The sequence below is a fragment of the Aegilops tauschii genome, chromosome 4 (genome assembly GCF_002575655.3).
Source record: "Aegilops tauschii subsp. strangulata cultivar AL8/78 chromosome 4, Aet v6.0, whole genome shotgun sequence".
NCBI classification, from domain to species: domain Eukaryota; kingdom Viridiplantae; phylum Streptophyta; class Magnoliopsida; order Poales; family Poaceae; genus Aegilops; species Aegilops tauschii.
In genome coordinates, this window is record NC_053038.3 from 514,179,241 (window position 1) to 514,198,457 (window position 19,217).

Consider the following 19,217-nt stretch of genomic DNA (forward strand, 5'->3'; position numbering starts at 1 on the left):
ACAATACACTAGCAGAGTCGTCATCTTGTCAGGGATCGCCATAATTTATCGAGTGCCATCCATATCTGGCCTCTCAGTCGTCATCTTGTCAGGATTGCCATAATTTATCGAGTGCCATTTATATCTGGCCTCTCGGTCGTCATATATGACATCTCAGGACTGCCTTTTGGAGTGCGCTCCATATTGCACTTACGTGTGAGGCGAAAGAAACTTTACATCTCCCATCTCAGGTGAGATGGCAGTAAGGTTGGGAAAAAGTATATTTTATTGACGAGTGACTCACACAATAATGAAGGCTGCCAATATAGTGATTCTGACTTTGCACTTGCGTTAGCGGCCCCCATAATTCAATATGAAGTACGCTCCATATGAATATGGAGATGGAGGCTGTCAATATGACAACTCTGCTAGAGTTGCTCTTAAAGAATGACTATGTAGTGTTGACATGTAAACGGCCCATTTAGGACAAAAACCATTAAAAATATGGCTTTCCCATAAACAAAGCTACGATTTGAACATACCTCAGCTATGAAATACTACATTTAAATTATCTTCTTGGGTTTTTTGTACGGACAACAAGTTTTTTTCTTCTAAATACTACATGAACCCAACTCGGATATCCAGAAGCCAGTATTGATCCGAGCTACTTCATATATGAAATTATTGAGATTCGATCGAACTAGACAAGTTGTTTGCCCTTAAGGAGGATGTATGGAAGAGTAGAGTGGCTATAAAAGTTGAAGTATTTATGTGGTTGGTTCTTAGAAGAAGAAAAAAGTGTATTAACTAGAGATGTGCCGCTTCATAGGAGAAGGGTAGCAGGGTAGGTAATGTGAAATGTTTATTGTAGTGCAAATGAAAATGTTGATCAGTTAACTTTGGTTCATCGTAGCTTTGACGAGCTTCCTAGCTGGTGCAATAATTACTGTCGTGTGTGGAGCAGTTTCGAATTAGGAATTTTAGTTTTCATTGGTGTAGCTGCTATGATTTGGACTGTATGGGAAAACTCATAATGATGCATGTTTTAGGAATATTCACCCATCCAATCCTACTAGCTCAGTTTTTGCTAGTTCTCATTACATGTATTTTTTAGTTAATTTTTAGAGAGCAAATCTTCAGAAATGCAGTGATGCGGCGGAGGGCTTCTACTTTGACCGGCACTAAGGTGTTCCATAGGAGAATGGGCTTGGAGGGGGGATTTTTCCGGCCGTCTCCACCCCCAAGCATCTCGGCACCTCGACGAGGAGGACGCGTGGCGATAGCTCGGAGGTCCACGAGCGCGTGGCGCGTAGCGAGGAAGCGGACGGGCCGGTGACGATGTCGAGGAGGCCCCAGGGCAGAGGAGGAGGTCCAGGCCGCCGTCCTTGTGCCGGAGCGACGCCATGAAGAACATGAAGAAGAAGAGGAGCAAGAGGTCCAGGCTCTCCGCCGCGCTGCGGGAGCTCAGGCTGGCGGCCAAGGCGAGGGACAAGAAGGGGCTCCTTCAGATTCTCGTCACTGGACACCGCACCAGGGCAGCGGTCTTGGTGGCCGGCTGGCTGTAGAGCCCGACGCCGCCGTCCTCCAAGATCTGGAAAGCGAGCGTGACGACGAGCTCCCCGCCCTTGGCCTTGCCGGCGAGCAGGAACGCCATCTGCCACTGCCGGACGCGCTCCCCTTGTTGGCTCTTCTCCGTGGACTCCTTCACGAGGGCGCTCAAGTCCACCGTGCTCTGGCCAAGGTCCAGCTCCGGCGCGTCCACGGCGACCACGGACAACAGGAACGGGCGGGGCTCAAACTTCGTCGGCGGCTTGCCGGCGCCCCCGCCGCTGCAGTAGACGTGGCACCGGACGAATAGCGTCTCCTCGAAGTCCGCCGCGCCCTGCTGCACGCGGGACGGCATGGTCTGCACGGCGCCCTCGCGCGACTCCTTCTTGCGCACGGCCACGGCGAGGCGGAGCCCGTCCATGGACGACGGGAGGCCCTGTGCCGCCGCCACCTCGACGGAGAAGAGGCAGCCGAGGCGGGTCATACCGATGCACGACAGCGCACGCATGGTAGCGCTCGGGACGGCGCGGGCCATCTGTTGCTGCACCTATGCGGCCTGGTTGTGCGGCCGACTGTGACGGGAGACCGGGGCAGAGGAGGAGGTCCAGGCCGCCGTCATCCTCCTCCTCCCCCGCCTTCGTCGCGGTCGCACTAGCATCACCGGCCTGCGGCTCGTCTTCCTCCTTCACAGCGCCCCGGGCCTCGCAGGCTGATCCGCGGGGGAGGCGAAGCTGGAGAACGCGGGGCGGAGGAGCGGCGAGGCAGGGGGCTTGGAGAGGCGGGAAAGAGCGGGGGCGGACGCGGAGGCGAGGCGGCGGAGGTGGTGGTTGGCCGCCATGGCGTGCGGGGGAGGCCGGGACAGAGGAGGAGTAGGAGGAGAAGGTGGGCGACGGGGTGGGGTAGGTGGAAAGAGAGGAGAGAGAGGGGTTTGCACGTGAAAAGGTAGCGCCAGTGCCCCTAGCTCGGGCCCAGCGCGTTGGGTTTCCCATGGGAGCGCCGGCCGAACCTTTCGTCAAATCTGGCGAAAAAGGAGGTGTTGGGTGCATGGCTGGGGCGATTTTTACAACCGGCGCAAAAAGGTGGTCCTGGGGAGGGCTGTTGGTGGGGGGGGGGGGGGGGGGGGGGGGGGGGGTAGGCCTAGTGGAGATGCTCTTATCCTCATAATAGAGAGTACTATGACATTTTTAGTTGCTGATCATGCTCATCTTGTTTTGAAGCCGTTTCTGGGTCTTTGAGCACCGATGCTTGTATGTTCTTCATCTCCGCTTTGTTTTTTGCTCTAGTTTCCCCCCCTCTGTGTATGAGGTTGTTACCTCCTACTGTACCTAAATATAAGATGTTTTTACAGTTGTAAAAACGTCTTACATTAGTTTATAGAGGGTGTATTTATCAATTTCAGAAATGGAACTGGGAGCGGCGCTCCATTCCTTGAAAAGAAAAAGTAAACGAGGTCCAGATTCGGCCGTCAAATCGTGGGTTCATTTCACGGTTGTGTCATGTCTGCGTGGCAGTTTATAGCCCGACGGCGACGATCAGACAGGACCTCCACTGTACTAGTGTTGGAGTCGTGCAAAAAGGCAGGATGACACATAGTGCCACACCTCAACTGTTGTTATCCGCAACGCAGCTTTTCTCTCCTCGCCAATGCCGGCCGATTGCAGACATCCTGCCTCACTTTTTACGTTACCATGTGCCTGACCGCTGTAAGTTCTTTCCATGAGAACGTCATGGCACACGACAGCGATCTAACACGTGCTACGCCTCGAGATATCGCTGGCACGGCCATTGGGCTTGCTTGTGTCACCCGTGAGGCAGGCTCAGGCGGCAACGAGTGGACATGCATGTTTGTGCACGGTTTTCCTGTTCTTCTTCCCTTCCACACGTCCGTATTCTTACTTGGACACGCACGCGTATTTATTTTTATTTTTCCACAGTGAAGTGAAGTGTAATAGCACCAGAGTAGAAAAGAGTAGAGCTGCATGGGGTTGAAAGGCCCTTCACGTCATGGCTCATGCATGGGCTCATGACACTTCACGTCGCCGGCAATGCCTGGACCAAAGCAACAACGGGAACCTCTTCCATATATATAGCGCGAGCGCGTTGCACCGACCCATCACCGTCCGTCCGTCCATCCCGGCCGGCAGCGACGCCGGCGACCACGGGCAGCAAGCGGCGGCGTACCCGAGGCCGAGAGGCGACGACAGGAGCCAGCAGCCCCCAGGTGGCGCCTGCCTGCCACCCCGAGGCGTCGCTCGCTGCACTTGTGAAGATTGGCTGGACAGGACAGACAAGCTTTCCTCCGGCCCGGCCGACAGGAGCCATCGGGCAGGCCAGGATATTCACGCTCGCTCACACTTGCCGTCAGAATCAGAATCCCTCCCTCCGTCCGTCCGTCCTTTCCCCCAGACTCAACTCAGGCTGGCACGGCACGTTCAGAAACGACGGGGCATCCCTCCATCCATCCATCCATCCATGCAAGTCCACTGTTGGACGAAAAGAGGCAATGCCGGCCGGCCGCATCGAGTCGAGATCGACGATGCAATCTAGTATCATTTCACATCCACTCACACTTCTGCAGCATGGCAATGGCATGGGCAACTTCATGGTCGCCCAATCCTGCCTGTCAGATCGAACCACCGCGCGCATGCATGGAGAGGTCGTTATTAAGCACGCCATCCAGGGCCGGCCGCATGGGCGCCGGTGATGAGCCGGCCGGCTGACATAATAAACCGGAGAGTACACGTACGTGCCCACTCCATGGCTGCCCACGGCCATGGCCATATGGCCGTGCTTTGGCGCCGTTGCTCGCTTTCACTGCACATCTCATCTCATCTCATGGGCTGCACGGCAAGTAGTACTCTGCATCTCTGAAGATTTTACAGTGGCTGCTGTGCTGTTGCCTCGACGACCTTACTTACCTTTGCCCGACAGGAGCCATGGGGAAGTTGAGGATATTCACGCTCGCCCACACACTCGTCGGTCAGAAACTCATAATCAGAATCCGTCCGTCCTTTCCCCAGACTGACACGGCACGTACAGCACAACGCCATCCGTCCATCCATCCAAGTCGACTGTTGGACGAGAGGGAGAAGTGGCAATGCCTGCCGGCCGCATCGAGATCGATGACTCTCTGTCTGTCTGTCTGTCTGATTCAACTTCACTCTCATCGACCGATCGGCCGCATGGCCGTGGCATGGGCGCCATCATGCTCTTGAGCAGATGGGTAAGTGCAAGTGATCCTGTCTGTCAGAGAACCCGTCGTGCCATGGCAGAGAGATTTTTTAGCACTGCGGCCGTGGACTGGACAGTGGATGACCTGACCGGCCGGCATAAACGGGGAAGAGTGTGTGCTTCATGGCGGCACAGCCGTGCCCATGCTTTGTCGCCGCCCGCCGTTGCTAGTAGCTTTTACTGCACAGATCTACCGGCCCACGTAAACAGGTGCGGATTTAGTCTCCCTTTTTTCCTGTTTGGCTTGGCTTGAGGTGCTTCGTCCGGCCTTGCCCGGACAAATCAGGCCGGTGCGCCCAATGGGCCGATCCATATGGTCCGTCTTCATAACGGTCGGCATACATGCCAGTACATAAAAAAATCGCCTCTCTCGGCCATAGTTGATGCATCTCGGCCGTAATTCATGCCGGCATACAAAATGATTGCGTCTCGGCCATAGCTCATTCATTCATCTATCTCGAGCATCTCGTTTTGCTTCTTGAACCAAACCCTTTTTCTTAGGGACACCTTACTCAGGTCAGCCATCATGATCTTCATTTCCTTCGAGATCCGCGTGAGCTTCACCTCGTTTTCTTTCGTCCGGGCGTAGCTCTACTCCGATCTCGAGCTTCTTCTTTTGAATGCCAAAGAAGGTCTTCATTTGCTCCTCTTTCTCTTGGCGCTTCCTCTCCTCCCTCGTTTCCTTTTGGGTCATGAACCCCTTCAAAGTTTCCTGCAACGCGAGTGTTGAAGCATGATGCTTGTCGTCAAACTTGGAGTTGGTCTTCCCCTTCGGCCGCTTCTCACCTTCACTTGGTTTAACAACCGCCGCCGGCCCCCCACCTTTCTTTTGTGCGGCATATTGCTCCTTAAACTTCGGGCACTCACAAATCATCGTCCAACAATGGGTCATGGTGAATGACTTGTACCCATGTTGGGTCTTGAAAGTCTCCAAAGATTGGGGGGTTTTTAATTTTTTTGCCACCAATTACTTTGCACTTTGACAATTTGCCACTTTTTACATTGTAATTGATCTGTTGCCACTCTTTACACTAGACTTTGATTTTTTGCCCTTTGTGAGACGGGTCCCGCATGTAATGACCAAAACACCCATGCTCCGAGATTGACCAGGAACGGGAGAGGAGCTCTCGGTCGCTCGCCTTATCCCCTTCCTCTCGCCGGTAGCAACGCCATGAGACGGCTAAGGCTACTCTCGACGGCCGACGCCCTTGGTTGTCCCCGGCGGCTACATCCCGGCGACGTGAGTCCTCTCTGTCCCGCTCCCCCTCCCGAGGCGACTACATCCCGGCGTGTGCTCTGCTGCCGGCCACCGCGTTGCCGTGATGTGCGCTGCCGCTGCTGCTTCTGCTCCGCAGCCGGCGCCTTACACCACGGAGCGGACGGGTTGACCCTTCCTTTTGCCGCCTCGCACATCAGCAACTCGTCCATGGTGTGGAAGCCGACGCCGTGCTCTACTCCGTCCACCTGCTTGTGCAGGTCATCCTGCGCGGTCCTCGATCCGCACAGCCGCCGCCTCCGTACAGGTCGTCCCCGAGCCGCATGGCCGCTGCCTCTGTGTAGGTCTCCAGTAGCAAGGGCCGCCGGCCTCGTACGGCTGCTGCTCCGCGACGGGTCGTCCAGATGTACAAGTACCACGGATTGACAGCATCACGCATCCTGCAACTTTCTTTGCTTTTCTTTTTTTGACGTTCTCAGAGCCTGCATCTTCCATCTCTTCCTTGCATGGACGGATTCATCATTTTGAACATCTAGTTTAGCACATCAATTTGGACAATGATTGATCAATTACTTACATTGTTCCCTCGCCGCTGCTCCCTTTCCTAGCCGCTGCCGCTCCTTTCGCTTTTGCTGCTTGCCGCTGTTGGTCGTCTACAGCACTAGGTGCAGCACAGCCCCGGTGGCCACGCTCGTGTGCGCTTCTCCCAGCAACCTCCTATCACATTCTCCCGTGTGCTCGTGTGCGACTGGGAGCCAGCTCATTCTGGGCAAAGGGGAGGGCGACACCTCTTCTACCACCTGGGGACGCGCCGGCCTCCTTGGTGGCACGGGTTTGGCCATCCTCCGTGTCAGGGCGGCGGGGAGCAGCACGAGCAGCAAGGGAGGCGGGGAGCAGCATGGCTGTGCAACTGACGGCATGTGATACTCCGGCGGCGGCCATCAGCAGAGGGGGCGGCGGCGGTGAACGAGTTCATCCCCTCCCATCCCCATTTGATTTCAATCAGTGAATGGGCTGGATGCACCGGTCAAACTAGCACAAAAGGGTAGTTTCGTCCACTGTTTTATGTATAAATTATGTTAATCATTTACAGGTATTGTTTTTGTGTGAAAAAGTGGCAAAATATCAAGGTCCAATGTAAAGAGTGGCAATAGATCAATTACAATGTAAAGAGTGGCAAATTATCAAAGTGCAAAGTAAGTGGTGGTGAAAAATCAAAAACCCCGCACACATATGGACAAGGGAAGGAATTGTATATCATGTCTTTGACGCCTAGGCCACTCACGGGGCGGCTGGGATGTTCTTAAGGGAAGCACCAAACTTGTTGCACTCCAATTGGATGAAAGCCCGTCTCTTTGCGATCGACATGTCTCCACGGTTACTCTTAAACTTGTAGGGCTCAAACTTCCTACGTTCATGGAAGTATGTATGAACCCTCCTCCAAAACATTGTGCCTTTTCTCGACGCCCGTCTTGGGATCTTGTCCAATTTCCATCCATGCTTTGAAAAATCAACTTGTCCTCATCTTGTGTGTATCCTCCCGTTTGGATGCTTTGCTGCCGCCTCCTTTGTGCATTTACTTGGTGAGAGAGCTCCTCATGGAACAATGGCTCCTCGTCGATGTCCACACCATCTTCTTTCCCTTTGTTGCTCCGGCCGTTGGTGTCTTCTTGCCCGTGGACGTCTGTGTCTTCTTGCCCTTCGGCGTACTCGGCGTTCCCGTCTTGGTTTTGGGTCTCGTTGCCATCATACACTTGGCCACCCTCAGATCATGTCCTCCATGAATTCATTGTAGTAGGCCGGGTCTTCATGAGCCGCCGTCGGGGTCGGTGGTTCATCGAACAAGTTGTGGGCATTGGAAAGTTGCCCATAGGTGAAAGATCGTGGATGTCGCCTAGAGGGGGGGGTGAATAGGCGCTTTAAAATAATTACGGTTTAGGCTTGAACAAATGCGGAATAAACCTAGCGGTTAATTTGACAAGCACAAAACCTACAACAACTAGGCTCACCTATGTGCACCAACAACTTATGCTAAGAAAGATAAACAACTAAGTGATAGCAAGATATATGACAAGAAACAATATGGCTATCACAAAGTAAAGTGCGTAAGTAAAGGGTTCGGGTAAGAGATACCCGAGGCACGCGGAGACGACGATGTATCCCGAAGTTCACACCCTTGCGGATGCTAATCTCCGTTTGGAGCGGTGTGGAGGCACAATGCTCCCCAAGAAGCCACTAGGGCCACCGTAATCTCCTCACGCCCTCGCACAATGCAAGATGCCGTGATTCCACTAAGGGACCCTTGAGGGCGGTCACCGAACCCGTACAAATGGCAACCCTTGGGGGCGGTCACCGAACCCGTACACTTTGGCAACCCTTGGGGGCGGTCACCGGTACCCGTCAAATTGCTCGGGGCGATCTCCACAACCTAATTGGAGACCCCGACGCTTGCCCGGAGCTTTACACCACAATGATTGAGCTCCGAACACCACCAACCGTCTAGGGCGCCCAAGCACCCAAGAGGAACAAGCTCAAGGGCACCAAGCACCCAAGAGTAATAAGCTTCTCAACTTGTAACTTCCACGTATCACCGTGGAGAACTCAAACCGATGCACCAAATGCAATGGCAAGGGCACACGGAGTGCCCAAGTCCTTCTCTCTCAAATCCCACCGAAGCAACTAATGCTAGGGAAGAAAATGAGAGGAAGAACAAGAAGGAGAACACCAAGAACTCCAAGATCTAGATCCAAGGGGTTCCCCTCACAAAGAGGAGAAAGTGATTGGTGGAAATGTGGATCTAGATCTCCTCTCTCTTTTCCCTCAAAAACTAGCAAGAATCCATGGAGGGATTGAGAGTTAGCAAGCTCGAAGAAGGTCAACAATGGGGGAAGAACACGAGCTCAAAGGATAAGGTTCAATGGGGAAGAAGACCCCCTTTTATAGAAGGGGAAAAATCCAACCGTTATGTGCTCAGCCCGCACACGAGCGGTACTACCGCTCCACGAGCGGTACTACCGCTCTGGCGGAAGAAGCAGGCAAAAGGAGCAACCAAACATGAACCTTGGGGCGGTAGTACCGCTTATAAGCGGTACTACCGCGCACCCCAGCGGTACTACCGCTGGAGGAGCAGAACACGGGACAAAAATGCAGTAGCGGTACTACCGCCCGACCGGAGCGGTACTACCGCTTATAGGCGGTACTACCGCCCATCAGGGCGGTACTACCGCTTATAGGTGGAACTGCCGTGCCTTACTGCCGTGCAACTACTGCAAAACTCGACACGAAAAATGCAAGACCCAAAATCGAGGCGGTACCAGCGCGGAACCGTAGCCGTACTACCGCTTATGGCCATAGGCGGTACTACCGCTTTGGACAGCGGTACTACCGCTTGGGGTGACAAGCGGTACTGCCGCTCTGGCCACGGTACTACCGCTAGGAAACCAAAACTGCCCTAACTTCTGCATATGAGCTCCGAATTGAGCAAACTCAAGCTTGTTGGATTGAGAAAGACGAGTAGCATCAAAACAGCAACTGGTTATAGTAAGAAGAGGCAGGGGAGGTATGCCAAAAATAGAGGAGTGAAACCTCCAACCGAGAAGAACCGGCATAACCTCCAACATCGAAAACATCATAGAAGATGCGAGTGAACTCCGTTTTCGATGAACTCGAGCTTGTCATCAAGATGACCATAAGCTCCAAAACTCACAAAGAGAAGAACCAAACAAGAACCAACAAAGATGATGCAAGGATGCAATGGTTTGAGCTCTCTATGAACGATACGATCAAGCTACTCATTGAGAGCCCCCCTTGATAGTACGGCAATCGATCCTATAACCCGGTCTCCCAACTACCATCATGAGACCGGTAAAATAGAAAACCTATCAAGAGCAAACATTTGCCTTGCACATGGTCCACTTGAGCTAGATGATGACGATCTTGACTCCCTCAAGTTGGACCACCTTTCTTGGTTGTGTTGGCTCGATGAAGACTAGTTGATTGCTCCCCCATACTCCACTATGGGTGAGCCACTCTTCCGCACATCTTCACCAGTCCATTGTCACCACAATGGACGGCAAGCTTCAAGCATTTGATCTCGTCATGATGCTTCACTTGAACTTGCGCACCGCAACCTAACCTCACAAAGAACTCTCACGAAGATCATGGGTTAGTACACAAAGCGTGATCGACAATGCTTACCACACCATGGGATCGCTTGATCCCTCTCGGTACATCTTGTGCGCTTTGTGTGTTGATCAACTTGATTCACTCTTGATTTAGTCTTGATCAACCTTGACTCTTTCCAACTCTCTTCATTTGGATGATGTCTTGAAGGTAAACATGAATGATCACACAATCTTCTTCTTCAAGACATGCTTGCAATAAGCTCTACTCTCACATGACCAATCTTTGGATAATTCCTTAATAACACCTTGGTCACCACATAAACTCCTTGAAACCAACACATGGACTTCAAGAAAAGCCTATGGACAAATCCTTCAAATATAACTCAAGGCAACCATTAGTCCATAGAGATTGTCATCAATTACCAAAACCAAACATGGGGGCACTGCATGTTCTTTCAATAGGGATCTCCCGCGGACGCTTGCTTTGCATCCCGGTGGACTGGCCGGCCACAGGTGTGGCATTGAGGTCGAGGGCCGCCACCAGGGGGAATGTTTGTGCGAGTTCACTCACTTCCGGCGAGCCGCCCCAAGGTGACTCGGAGAAGCGGGACGCGCCCGGGTCGTGTTGAGGAAGGAACACGTACGTCGGCGGCGTTCTCGACGTGCACGACGACTGCGGGTGGGCAGCCGACGAGCGCATGCTGGCCGCGGCCGCATCGACAATGGCGAGAATGGTCGGCTCACCACAGAACCCAACATGAGGAGGACCTGCTGCGTGGCCTTGGCAATGATGGCATCGTTCTCCGTAATGGTGGCATGGTGCCGCACGGCTTCGGCTACAGCGAATGTCGCCGCACAGCTTCGGCTACGACGACTGTCGCAACGGCCTCTTTTTTGTCTGCCGCGACCTTCCACTAGCCAGCCCTCTTTGCCGACTCAGCCGTTGTCTCCTCCGGAGTGCGCACCTTCTCCGGCTTCTTCTTTGGGTGCATGGCGCGGGTGGCCACGTCGTTCCCGTGGCGGTCGTGAAGGAGGTGGCCGCGGGGTTTGACGCGTCGACTATGGCGCGAGGGCGGGAGGGTTTAGGAAGAGAGAAGGGGAAAATGAGGTGGTTGTCCACCAATGAGTGGGACGGGGTGAGGACAAGTGAAGGCATCGCGGGAGTCACACCAACTTAATCCCGGCATAATTTGGACCTAAAAGCATCATGGCGGACAAAAAATGGACACATGTTTGTTTACGTCGCCGCATTGGGCCACGTTTTTTGTTCGCGCACCCAAACAGACGAGGGTGGATGAAATAGGTTGTCCGCATTCGGCCACGTTTTTTGTTCGCGCACCCAAACAGACGAGGGCGGATGAAATAGGTTGTCGCATTGAAGTTGGCCTAAGGGAAGTACTACTAGCAAACATTGAAACCACTTGGCAATCACACACACACACACGGCCTAAGGAGGTGACAGCGGGGTTTGGCGCGTCGAGCATGGCGCGAGGGCGGAAGAGTTTTGGTAGAGAGGAGGGAAATGGGGTGGTTGTGCCACCGATGAACGGGTCAAGTGGAGGACAAGTGGGGGCGTCACGGACTCGCGGTCGTTCGCGCCAACACTAAACTGGCTCAAATTTAGGCCAAAAATGCGTCGCGGGAATAAAAAAGAACAGACATATGTCCGTTAGTGTCGCCTTGTTGGTTGTCCACGCCGACCCAAACCGAAAAAATGAGTTTTCGCATAGTTGGCCTATCTGAAAACCACTTGGCGATGACACACGCACACACCCAGAGAGACTTGCTCTTGGTTCAGAGCTGGAGGTAAAGGTCTGAAGTTTTCCGAGGTGCAAACTGCACGGGCAAGAAAGTACTAGTGGTAACTGGAAAGGCCAGTTTCACCTTGCTGAAGTCAGGATATCATCACTGCCAAATAATAAGTGAGAGAGGGGCATGGCAAGGCAATGCAGGAGGTAAAAAGGTCAAGATCTGAGCACTCACTCACCCAGCCAGCTTTAATCAATCAAAGGTATTGAGAAGGAGACAGGCAAGCATGAGTGAGTGAGAGATAGATGAGCCCCATACCATACCATAACCATACCCAGGCTCAGGCTGGTCCCTGGAGTTAGGGATCCCATCAGAGGAGACCCAACTGCAACTGCACCATCCCTATCCATCCATCATCATCATCTAGAGGAGGAGGGTGAGAGAGGTCCCCCCCACACCCACCTGACCATGTCCACCACACCTCACCAGCACACTGAAATGGAGGCGTCAATGTGCACAGTACAACACCATTAAACTCACTCACACAACAACATGTAACAACAAATGAAATGAATCCAATATGTGCACTCCATCCTCAAGATCCAACCCTAGCTAGCTCCCCGCTCGCCCGCGTCGATCGACTGGTCGACCGGGGCGAGGGGAGTCGAAACTGGCCAAAACATATGTTCACCGTCTCCTATATATTTACGGAGGGCTCCAGAACAACGCAAAGAAACAGCATCAAGAGGTCTCGGTTGCCCAGACCCCGCCACAAGGTTGCATAATTCAGCGAAGGAAGGCGGTCCGCCTTCTTCCCAAGGGGGCCTGCTGCTACAAGGGCGTCGACGCTGGCGGGATCTTGGAGGACCACCCGGGCTACATACAACTTATGGTCCACAAGCATGTTAGCACAAGAAACCAGCCATGTGACGCTTTGTACCGCAACAGTATATCTGGACGAGCGTCAAGCTCGGGCCAGCCAGGCTTCCCGAGGCGGGGCATCAAAGCATTCGCCGTGAAGTCGAGACGCGCCGCGCTTCTGGGAAACCCACTGATGAAGCAATGCCGAGAAGACGCGATGTCAAACCTGCACCGGCAGGCCATAGTTCTGGAATGACCTGATGTGGCCGTCCCAGCTTGCGGTGACTATGACCTGGCCCCAGGCATGTGTGGCTGCATTCTGGCAAGACGCCTTCAGGAACTTGTACTGAGATTTACGCAACATAGACGCCGTCGCGGAGTTGGATGCCAAGTGCTCCTCCGGCCATGTGGCTGACCCCCTTGGCGCAGACTCTGCAAGGAACGCCCTGCTAAGAGTGAAGTTGCCCGATGGTAACCGGAACATGTTGTCGTCTTCAAGGCAATCTTCAGTCTGGCAGCGTGATGTGCTGCTGTCCTGTATGTCGCAGAGGTCGCCCGAGACTTCCTGCCGCAAAGAAGGGATGTTGCAGGCCAGTGAAATAGAGTTCCTTGACTGTGAGGCGTTCCATGGTATGGCGATGGAGACATCGTTGCTGAAAAAACGCTCGTATGACCACACTGTCTTCACGCGGCTTGTGACTGGGGCAAGTTGGTTCGCATGATTCCACATGTAGATACGGGAGTCGTCACTAGCAGAGATTATGTGATCTCCGTCTGGGGTAAATGATGCGGCAACCTGGCTTGAACTTTGTAATCCTGAGAAGAGGAGATAGAAATGTGAACTTCAGGGCCACGAATAATATGAATTAACCCAAGACAAGAAGATGGTGTCAGTACCTTTGTAGTTGGAAATTACATGAACCCCGTCAAGAATGCGAACTTGTGAGTCACCAGATGTTACCATCAACTTCTTTGGATCAGATGGGCAGTACTGTCAACACAAGTTTTGAAGAAGAAGGCAATGTAAGAATCACTTGTAACAATGAGTAGATCCCAAGTCTGTATCACCAAAAAAAAAAAAAATCTTGTGCAGCCAACAGATCTTAAGACAGTACCTGGAAACCAACTATTCTTTTAAGCGGAGACTTCTTTCTGCCATTCAGAGAGACCTGAGATTCCAGTTCTAGACGATTTTCTGTGTAAAAAAGGAAAATACATTAGAATTAAGATACTGATATGATTTTGCAAACATTGAACACTTCAGCATATTTAAAAAGGAACATCAGATAAGAAATTAAGATTCTTTGTGTTCCACAAAATCGATCGGGTTAACAGTTAACCATTTGCTGCCTTACTAGCAAGTACAATTATTTTCACTATACTGCCTTTTCCAGGTATCCTAAACACTGAGTTGATGGTATCACAATTTAAGTACTAAAAATGAACTCCTAACACAACGATGATAAATGTAAGGTGTCATGTGTTCTCCAAGATCTTTATATAAGCAGGACAACATAATTACACCAAAGGAGCATTATAAATTCTGTGATTCTATTTTACCAAATAATACTTTGCGTACTGTTCACTCATTGACAGTACAGGAATACCCACATTCAGAAATATAGAGTTTTAACTAGAATTTTCATTATTTTTTTCCATTTCAATCTTAGAAGTTGGAATTCCACTCCCGCCAAAACAGAAGCCACTGTTGTATTACATCAAAATGGCAATGATCCTATTAAGTAATATATTGTCGACAGCACATGCCACCTATTCAACGCCAAATATACAGAGTATTTCTTTTGTTTCCATAATTTTCCAACTGTTGGATGCCTATATTTAATATCCGTTAACGGCACATTCTTGTTTATTCATCAGGACAAAAAGGAGCGTAGACAGGGAAAATCAAGGGAACAACTGTTCGATTAGCGTAGATGAAAATCTCTGAGCGCTATCTTCTTTCTAATAAAACCCAAGGAAACTACATCCATAAGCTCAAACAGGATGACCTGCGTAGCAACTAGAGGATAGCAACAATCCTGCTTTCGCTATTTTTATAGCGAGGACAAAATGAGGTATCCCTATCATTACTAATGTGCATATACATCTTGGATGTCCTCGTGAAAGCAAGCGATATTGACATATTAACAAACAAATGAGGATGTCGACTGAAGCTACTATTTCCAAAATCATTAGTTCGCCAATCATCAGGAAGTACAACTCAAATCTCACAAACAAACCAACTCATGATTACCTGATGCATCGTAGTAGCGGCAATTTCCTGTTATGGTCCCAACCACTACCCCCTGAATGAAACCAGCAGAAATATAAGCATCTCAGTGAATCAACAAATAGCCGCTTGGTAAAAACAGGCTAGTACAAGGATATTCAAGCGAACCTTTCCATCAGGCCGGTAACAGACTGCGGTTATTATCTCTTTGCTATTAGCCCAGTCTACGACTAGGCATTTACGGACATCCCAAATGCGAACCAATCCATCGATGCAACCGCTGATAAAATAATTGTCACTCGTAGGGTGAAACTGAACGCATGTCACTGCATAATAGACAACAAACTTGATGTCAGCATCATATGGTGAGGAGCGGCAGGCTGCGGAAACATTAGTTCAGGGGAGAAGGGTTTACCGTAGTTATTGTGGTAGAAAACCTTGAGACAACTATTGCACCCGACCCGCCACAGTCGAGCAGTTTTATCCATAGATGCAGAGATCAAGTCCTGCACAAAACCAAGCGAAGGCAGATGTTTTAGTAGATGAGCATAACAACATCTGTAGTAGATCCTTCAGGTACATGGAAACACACTGTCTGGACTGCAACTCACCCCATTTTTGGACCATGAGAGATCCAAGATGGCATCATCATGCCCATAGAATTCATGCACAGGGACCTGAGACAGCGCAAAGGTCCGGTGAGGGATCACAACACAGGCCGGATCTGCTTGCCCCTTTGAACTCTTGTCCTGTTTGCTCTTGGTCCCTTCGCTGGAGTTGACAGGAGCCAGTTCAGAGTTCTCATTGACAGTGAAGAAGACGCATGACGGATCGTCCTCGGCGAAGTCGAGCTCGTCGGGCCTCTCGCCCTCCACCACGCGCCACACCCGCACCACGCCGTCCTCGCCACCGGTGGCCAGGTACTGCCCGTCGGAGCTGAACTTCATGGCCACAATGGCGCCCTTGTGCGCCCTGATCTCCTGGCCCTTGTACACCGCTGACAATTCCTTTGACCGCTTCTTGTATGGCCTGACCTTGACCCTGTCAACGGCCTTCCCGGGCTTCCCGGCGCAGCTCCGGCAGGAGCTGGATGAGGTGGAATTCGCCTCGTCGTCGTCCTCGGCGTCGACGACGCAGGCGCCGATGCCCAGCCTCCGGAGCCACCCGAACCGGCGCCTCCTCCGGCGCCTCGCCCTCCCCGCGGCGGACTTCTCAGGGGTGGAGGGCTCGTCCGAGGAGTCGTCCACCCGGCGCATCATCTCGCGGATGAACGGGGAGGAGCCGGAGATCCTCTCGAATTCCGCGGCGGTGACGGTCCGGTTGGAGCGGCGCTCCCTGAGGCTCCGGAAGCTGCCATCCTTGCCCAGCTCGTGGACGACGAAGACCGTGCCGTCGTCCAGGTTCTTGAACACGCACTCCAGGCCGTCCTCGCCGCCGCCGCCGCTTAGGCCGGGCGCCCCCGCCTCCTCCTCCCCCGCAGCCCCGCGCGCGAGACGAGGGGCGGGCGAGGCCGGCTCCGCGCCGGGGCTGCCCAGGACGACGATCTCCTCGCCGGCGCGGGGCCTCGAGCGCGGCCCCGATTCTCCCGGATCCAGGAGGCCCAGGGAGCGGACGAACCGCTCGCGGCGCTCCTCGACGCTGAAGGGGCCCGCGGCCCAGACCTCGAGCAGGGCCCCGCCGCAGAGCAAAACGCCGTCGCCGTCGCCGGCGCTGCTGTGGCGGCCGGAGCTCGCCGGCGAGGCGACGGAGGGCGGCGAGATGGCCTCCCTGGAGTCGAAGAACTCCTCCTCGCCCGCGTCCGCGTCCAGCGAGCGCGCCCGCGCCATGGGCACGCCCACACGACCAAGCCTCGGCGCCACCACCAGCTCACCACCACCACCACGCCGTTCCCCAAAAGGACCGAGCTTTAGCGGAGCGGAGGCGCGGCGGCCGGGCGGCGAATCCGGCAGCGGATCTCGCGGCGCTGGCTCCCGGATCTCGGTGGACTCCGTCCGTCCGTCCGCCCGCAGCCCGCTCCTTTATGGCGCGCCCACTGCGTGGCAGCCTCTGCCTGCCACCGCCCCCTTTCTCTCTCTCCTGTGGCGTTGGGCACGGACGGATGATGCAGTGGCAGTGGTACTACCCCGCCGCTGGCTCGCTGTGCTACCTCTCGTGGGGCGGCTCGGGGTCGGGTGTCAACAAGGAGCGGAAGGGAACCAACCAAGCATCCACCACGCCACGGCACCCAAAGCAAGCAGAGCGAGCAGTAAACTAGAGTGGGCGGACGGAGGAGGGGAGCGGCAATAAAAGGCCACGATAGCTAGCACAGGAGCGAGCGACGGAGGTAGGGGAGGGGACCTTCATCTCAATCGGTTGGGGTCGGGGACGGGATCCATCCATCCCAGCCGGCCCGGTAAAAGCCGCACCCACCACAACGGGACCGACGGCTGGCCGCTTCCCCTCCTGCCTCCTTCCCCTCTCCTCCCTTTCACCTTTTCTTCCTCCATGTTACTATTTTTATGTTTCTATATTCTACAAGCAATATTTCTATGATGGTGAATAATTGTCTAATTCAGTTTTTTTTTTTGGGATTTTGAGGATGGTTAGGTGGCCTGTCTCTTGACTTTTCAATTCAAGAGGAGGTTTCAGAGGCCAAGTCTCGTGTTTGTTTGTTTGTTTCTCTTCTGCTAAGCCATGACGGGTTAGAAGTTCCGCGTCGTTTTCGGCCATCCCGTGACGATGATGTGTGCGGAATGACGTTTTGTAGTAATGGTATTTTTAGTGTGGCGTGGACCGTGGAAGACCCGGGGAATAGCGGCAACGATGGAGAGTCTAACGCTTCCAAGACTAGGAGCGTGCGTTGGTGTGTCATTTATATTATGTGTCGCCTTATGTCTGACCGGTCATCCATCGAATTGACTATGTACATTCATTTCTCCTGATTGTATAGTGGAGGCGGAATTGATGGCCATGAATCGATACTACGGATAGAAGTAAAATCCCAAATTAATGCCATGTATATAGAGGGTGGTGTGGGCCGTCGAAAACTCGGAGAATGGCAATAACACTAAAGGTTAATGTGCCCGCAACCCGCAACAGAACCGAGGGCTGAGCTTGACGCCTCCCCATTCACCTTTTCTTGCTCCATGGAGCATTTCATTTCAACGTTTATGGGCATTTCAGTGATGAATAGTCGCTGAATTCTTTTCTTTCTTTTGCCTGAGAATAGTCGTCCAATTCGTTTTTATTTGGGATTGCAAGATGGTTAGGTGACTCGTCTCTTGACTTTTCAAGAGGTTATAGAGGCCAAGTCCCGTGTTTGTTCCTCTAAGCTATGACGGTTATAAGATGCACGTTGTTTTCGTTGATCCCATCATGATGATGCGCGCAAAACGACGTTTGGTAGTAATGGTTTTAAGCGTGGCATGGACTATCGAAGACCCAGAGACTAGTGGCTAATGGTTGCAAGACCACAAGCGTGTGTTAATGTATTGTTTTATATTATATGGCTTCTTCTGTATCGCCAGTCAACTCAACGTATTCATTTTGTATACTTGTATGTACATAATAAATATTGGAGATGGAAGTGACTGCAACAAATAGGTACTAAGGATAGAAAGGGTGGCGTGGACCGTCGAAAACCCGGAGAATGGCAACAACAACAATAAAGGTTAAGTTTCCAAAATTACGAGTGTCCATTTCCATCTTTTGATATTTTATAGTGTGTGTCTATATATATCCATTTTTTGCGACTGGTATATATATATATATATATATATATATATATATATATATATATATATATATATATATATATATATATATGATTCGTTGCTCATATTGATTATGTTAATTTGCCTAATTTATAACTGGAGACGCAAATGGCAACCTTGAGTTAGTATTAGTGATAGAAATGAGACCCTGATATAATGTATACTATACAAAGGGCACATGATGACAAATTAATATTCTGACAGAAGTAAGTACTTTGCCCTGGATTTCTCACAACTTTGCATAAAAAGGCTTTGACAGAAGATTATTCTTTATATAGACCAACAGGAAAATGCACTTTCAATAATATGAACATAAAATATAGCTATAATATTTGCAAGACTTGTGACATGTTTAGAGGTACGCACACAAGAAAAAAAAACAGTTACACAACTAATCTCCAGCCATCATAAAAAATATTCCAGCCAATCTTATGTAAATCATGTTGTACCAAGCAAACTTTAACCTATCTCGCCTATGAGATGCACATAGTACACTTTGTGACATTTGGCACACAGTACAACTTTAA

General features: G+C 51.9%; 2 protein-coding genes across 2 annotated transcripts; both read right to left on the bottom strand.

Moving 5' to 3' along the window:
• Positions 1 to 1,013: 1,013 nt before the first annotated feature.
• On the bottom strand, positions 1,014 to 2,527 carry LOC109772790 (protein PLASTID MOVEMENT IMPAIRED 1-like). Its single transcript, XM_045228065.2, has one exon. The coding sequence runs from the start codon at positions 2,060 to 2,062 to the stop codon at positions 1,484 to 1,486; it is 579 nt and encodes a 192-aa protein (XP_045084000.1). The 5' UTR covers positions 2,063 to 2,527; the 3' UTR covers positions 1,014 to 1,483.
• Positions 2,528 to 12,360: 9,833 nt separating this feature from the next.
• Positions 12,361 to 17,419, bottom strand: LOC109772772 (uncharacterized). Its single transcript, XM_020331472.4, has 7 exons — positions 15,550 to 17,419; positions 15,354 to 15,444; positions 15,107 to 15,264; positions 14,963 to 15,014; positions 13,824 to 13,903; positions 13,606 to 13,699; positions 12,361 to 13,524 (listed from the first exon to the last, which is right to left on the bottom strand). Exons 1-7 carry the CDS (start codon positions 16,762 to 16,764, stop codon positions 12,929 to 12,931), a joined length of 2,286 nt encoding a protein of 761 aa, XP_020187061.1. The 5' UTR covers positions 16,765 to 17,419; the 3' UTR covers positions 12,361 to 12,928.
• Positions 17,420 to 19,217: the final 1,798 nt, after the last annotated feature.

Bases quoted from the DNA above. Each gene is read 5' to 3' on its own strand.
- LOC109772772 (XM_020331472.4), bottom strand. From the start codon at position 16,764: ATGGCGCGGGCGCGCTCGCTGGACGCGGACGCGGGCGAGGAGGAGTTC. The intron at 15,015-15,106 runs GTTCGCTTGAAT...GGTTTCATTCAG, and splicing joins GTTACCGGCCTGATGGAAAG to GGGGTAGTGGTTGGGACCAT. The intron at 13,904-14,962 runs GTAATCATGAGT...TTTTTTACACAG, and splicing joins CCGCTACTACGATGCATCAG to AAAATCGTCTAGAACTGGAA.
- LOC109772790 (XM_045228065.2), bottom strand. From the start codon at position 2,062: ATGGCCCGCGCCGTCCCGAGCGCTACCATGCGTGCGCTGTCGTGCATC.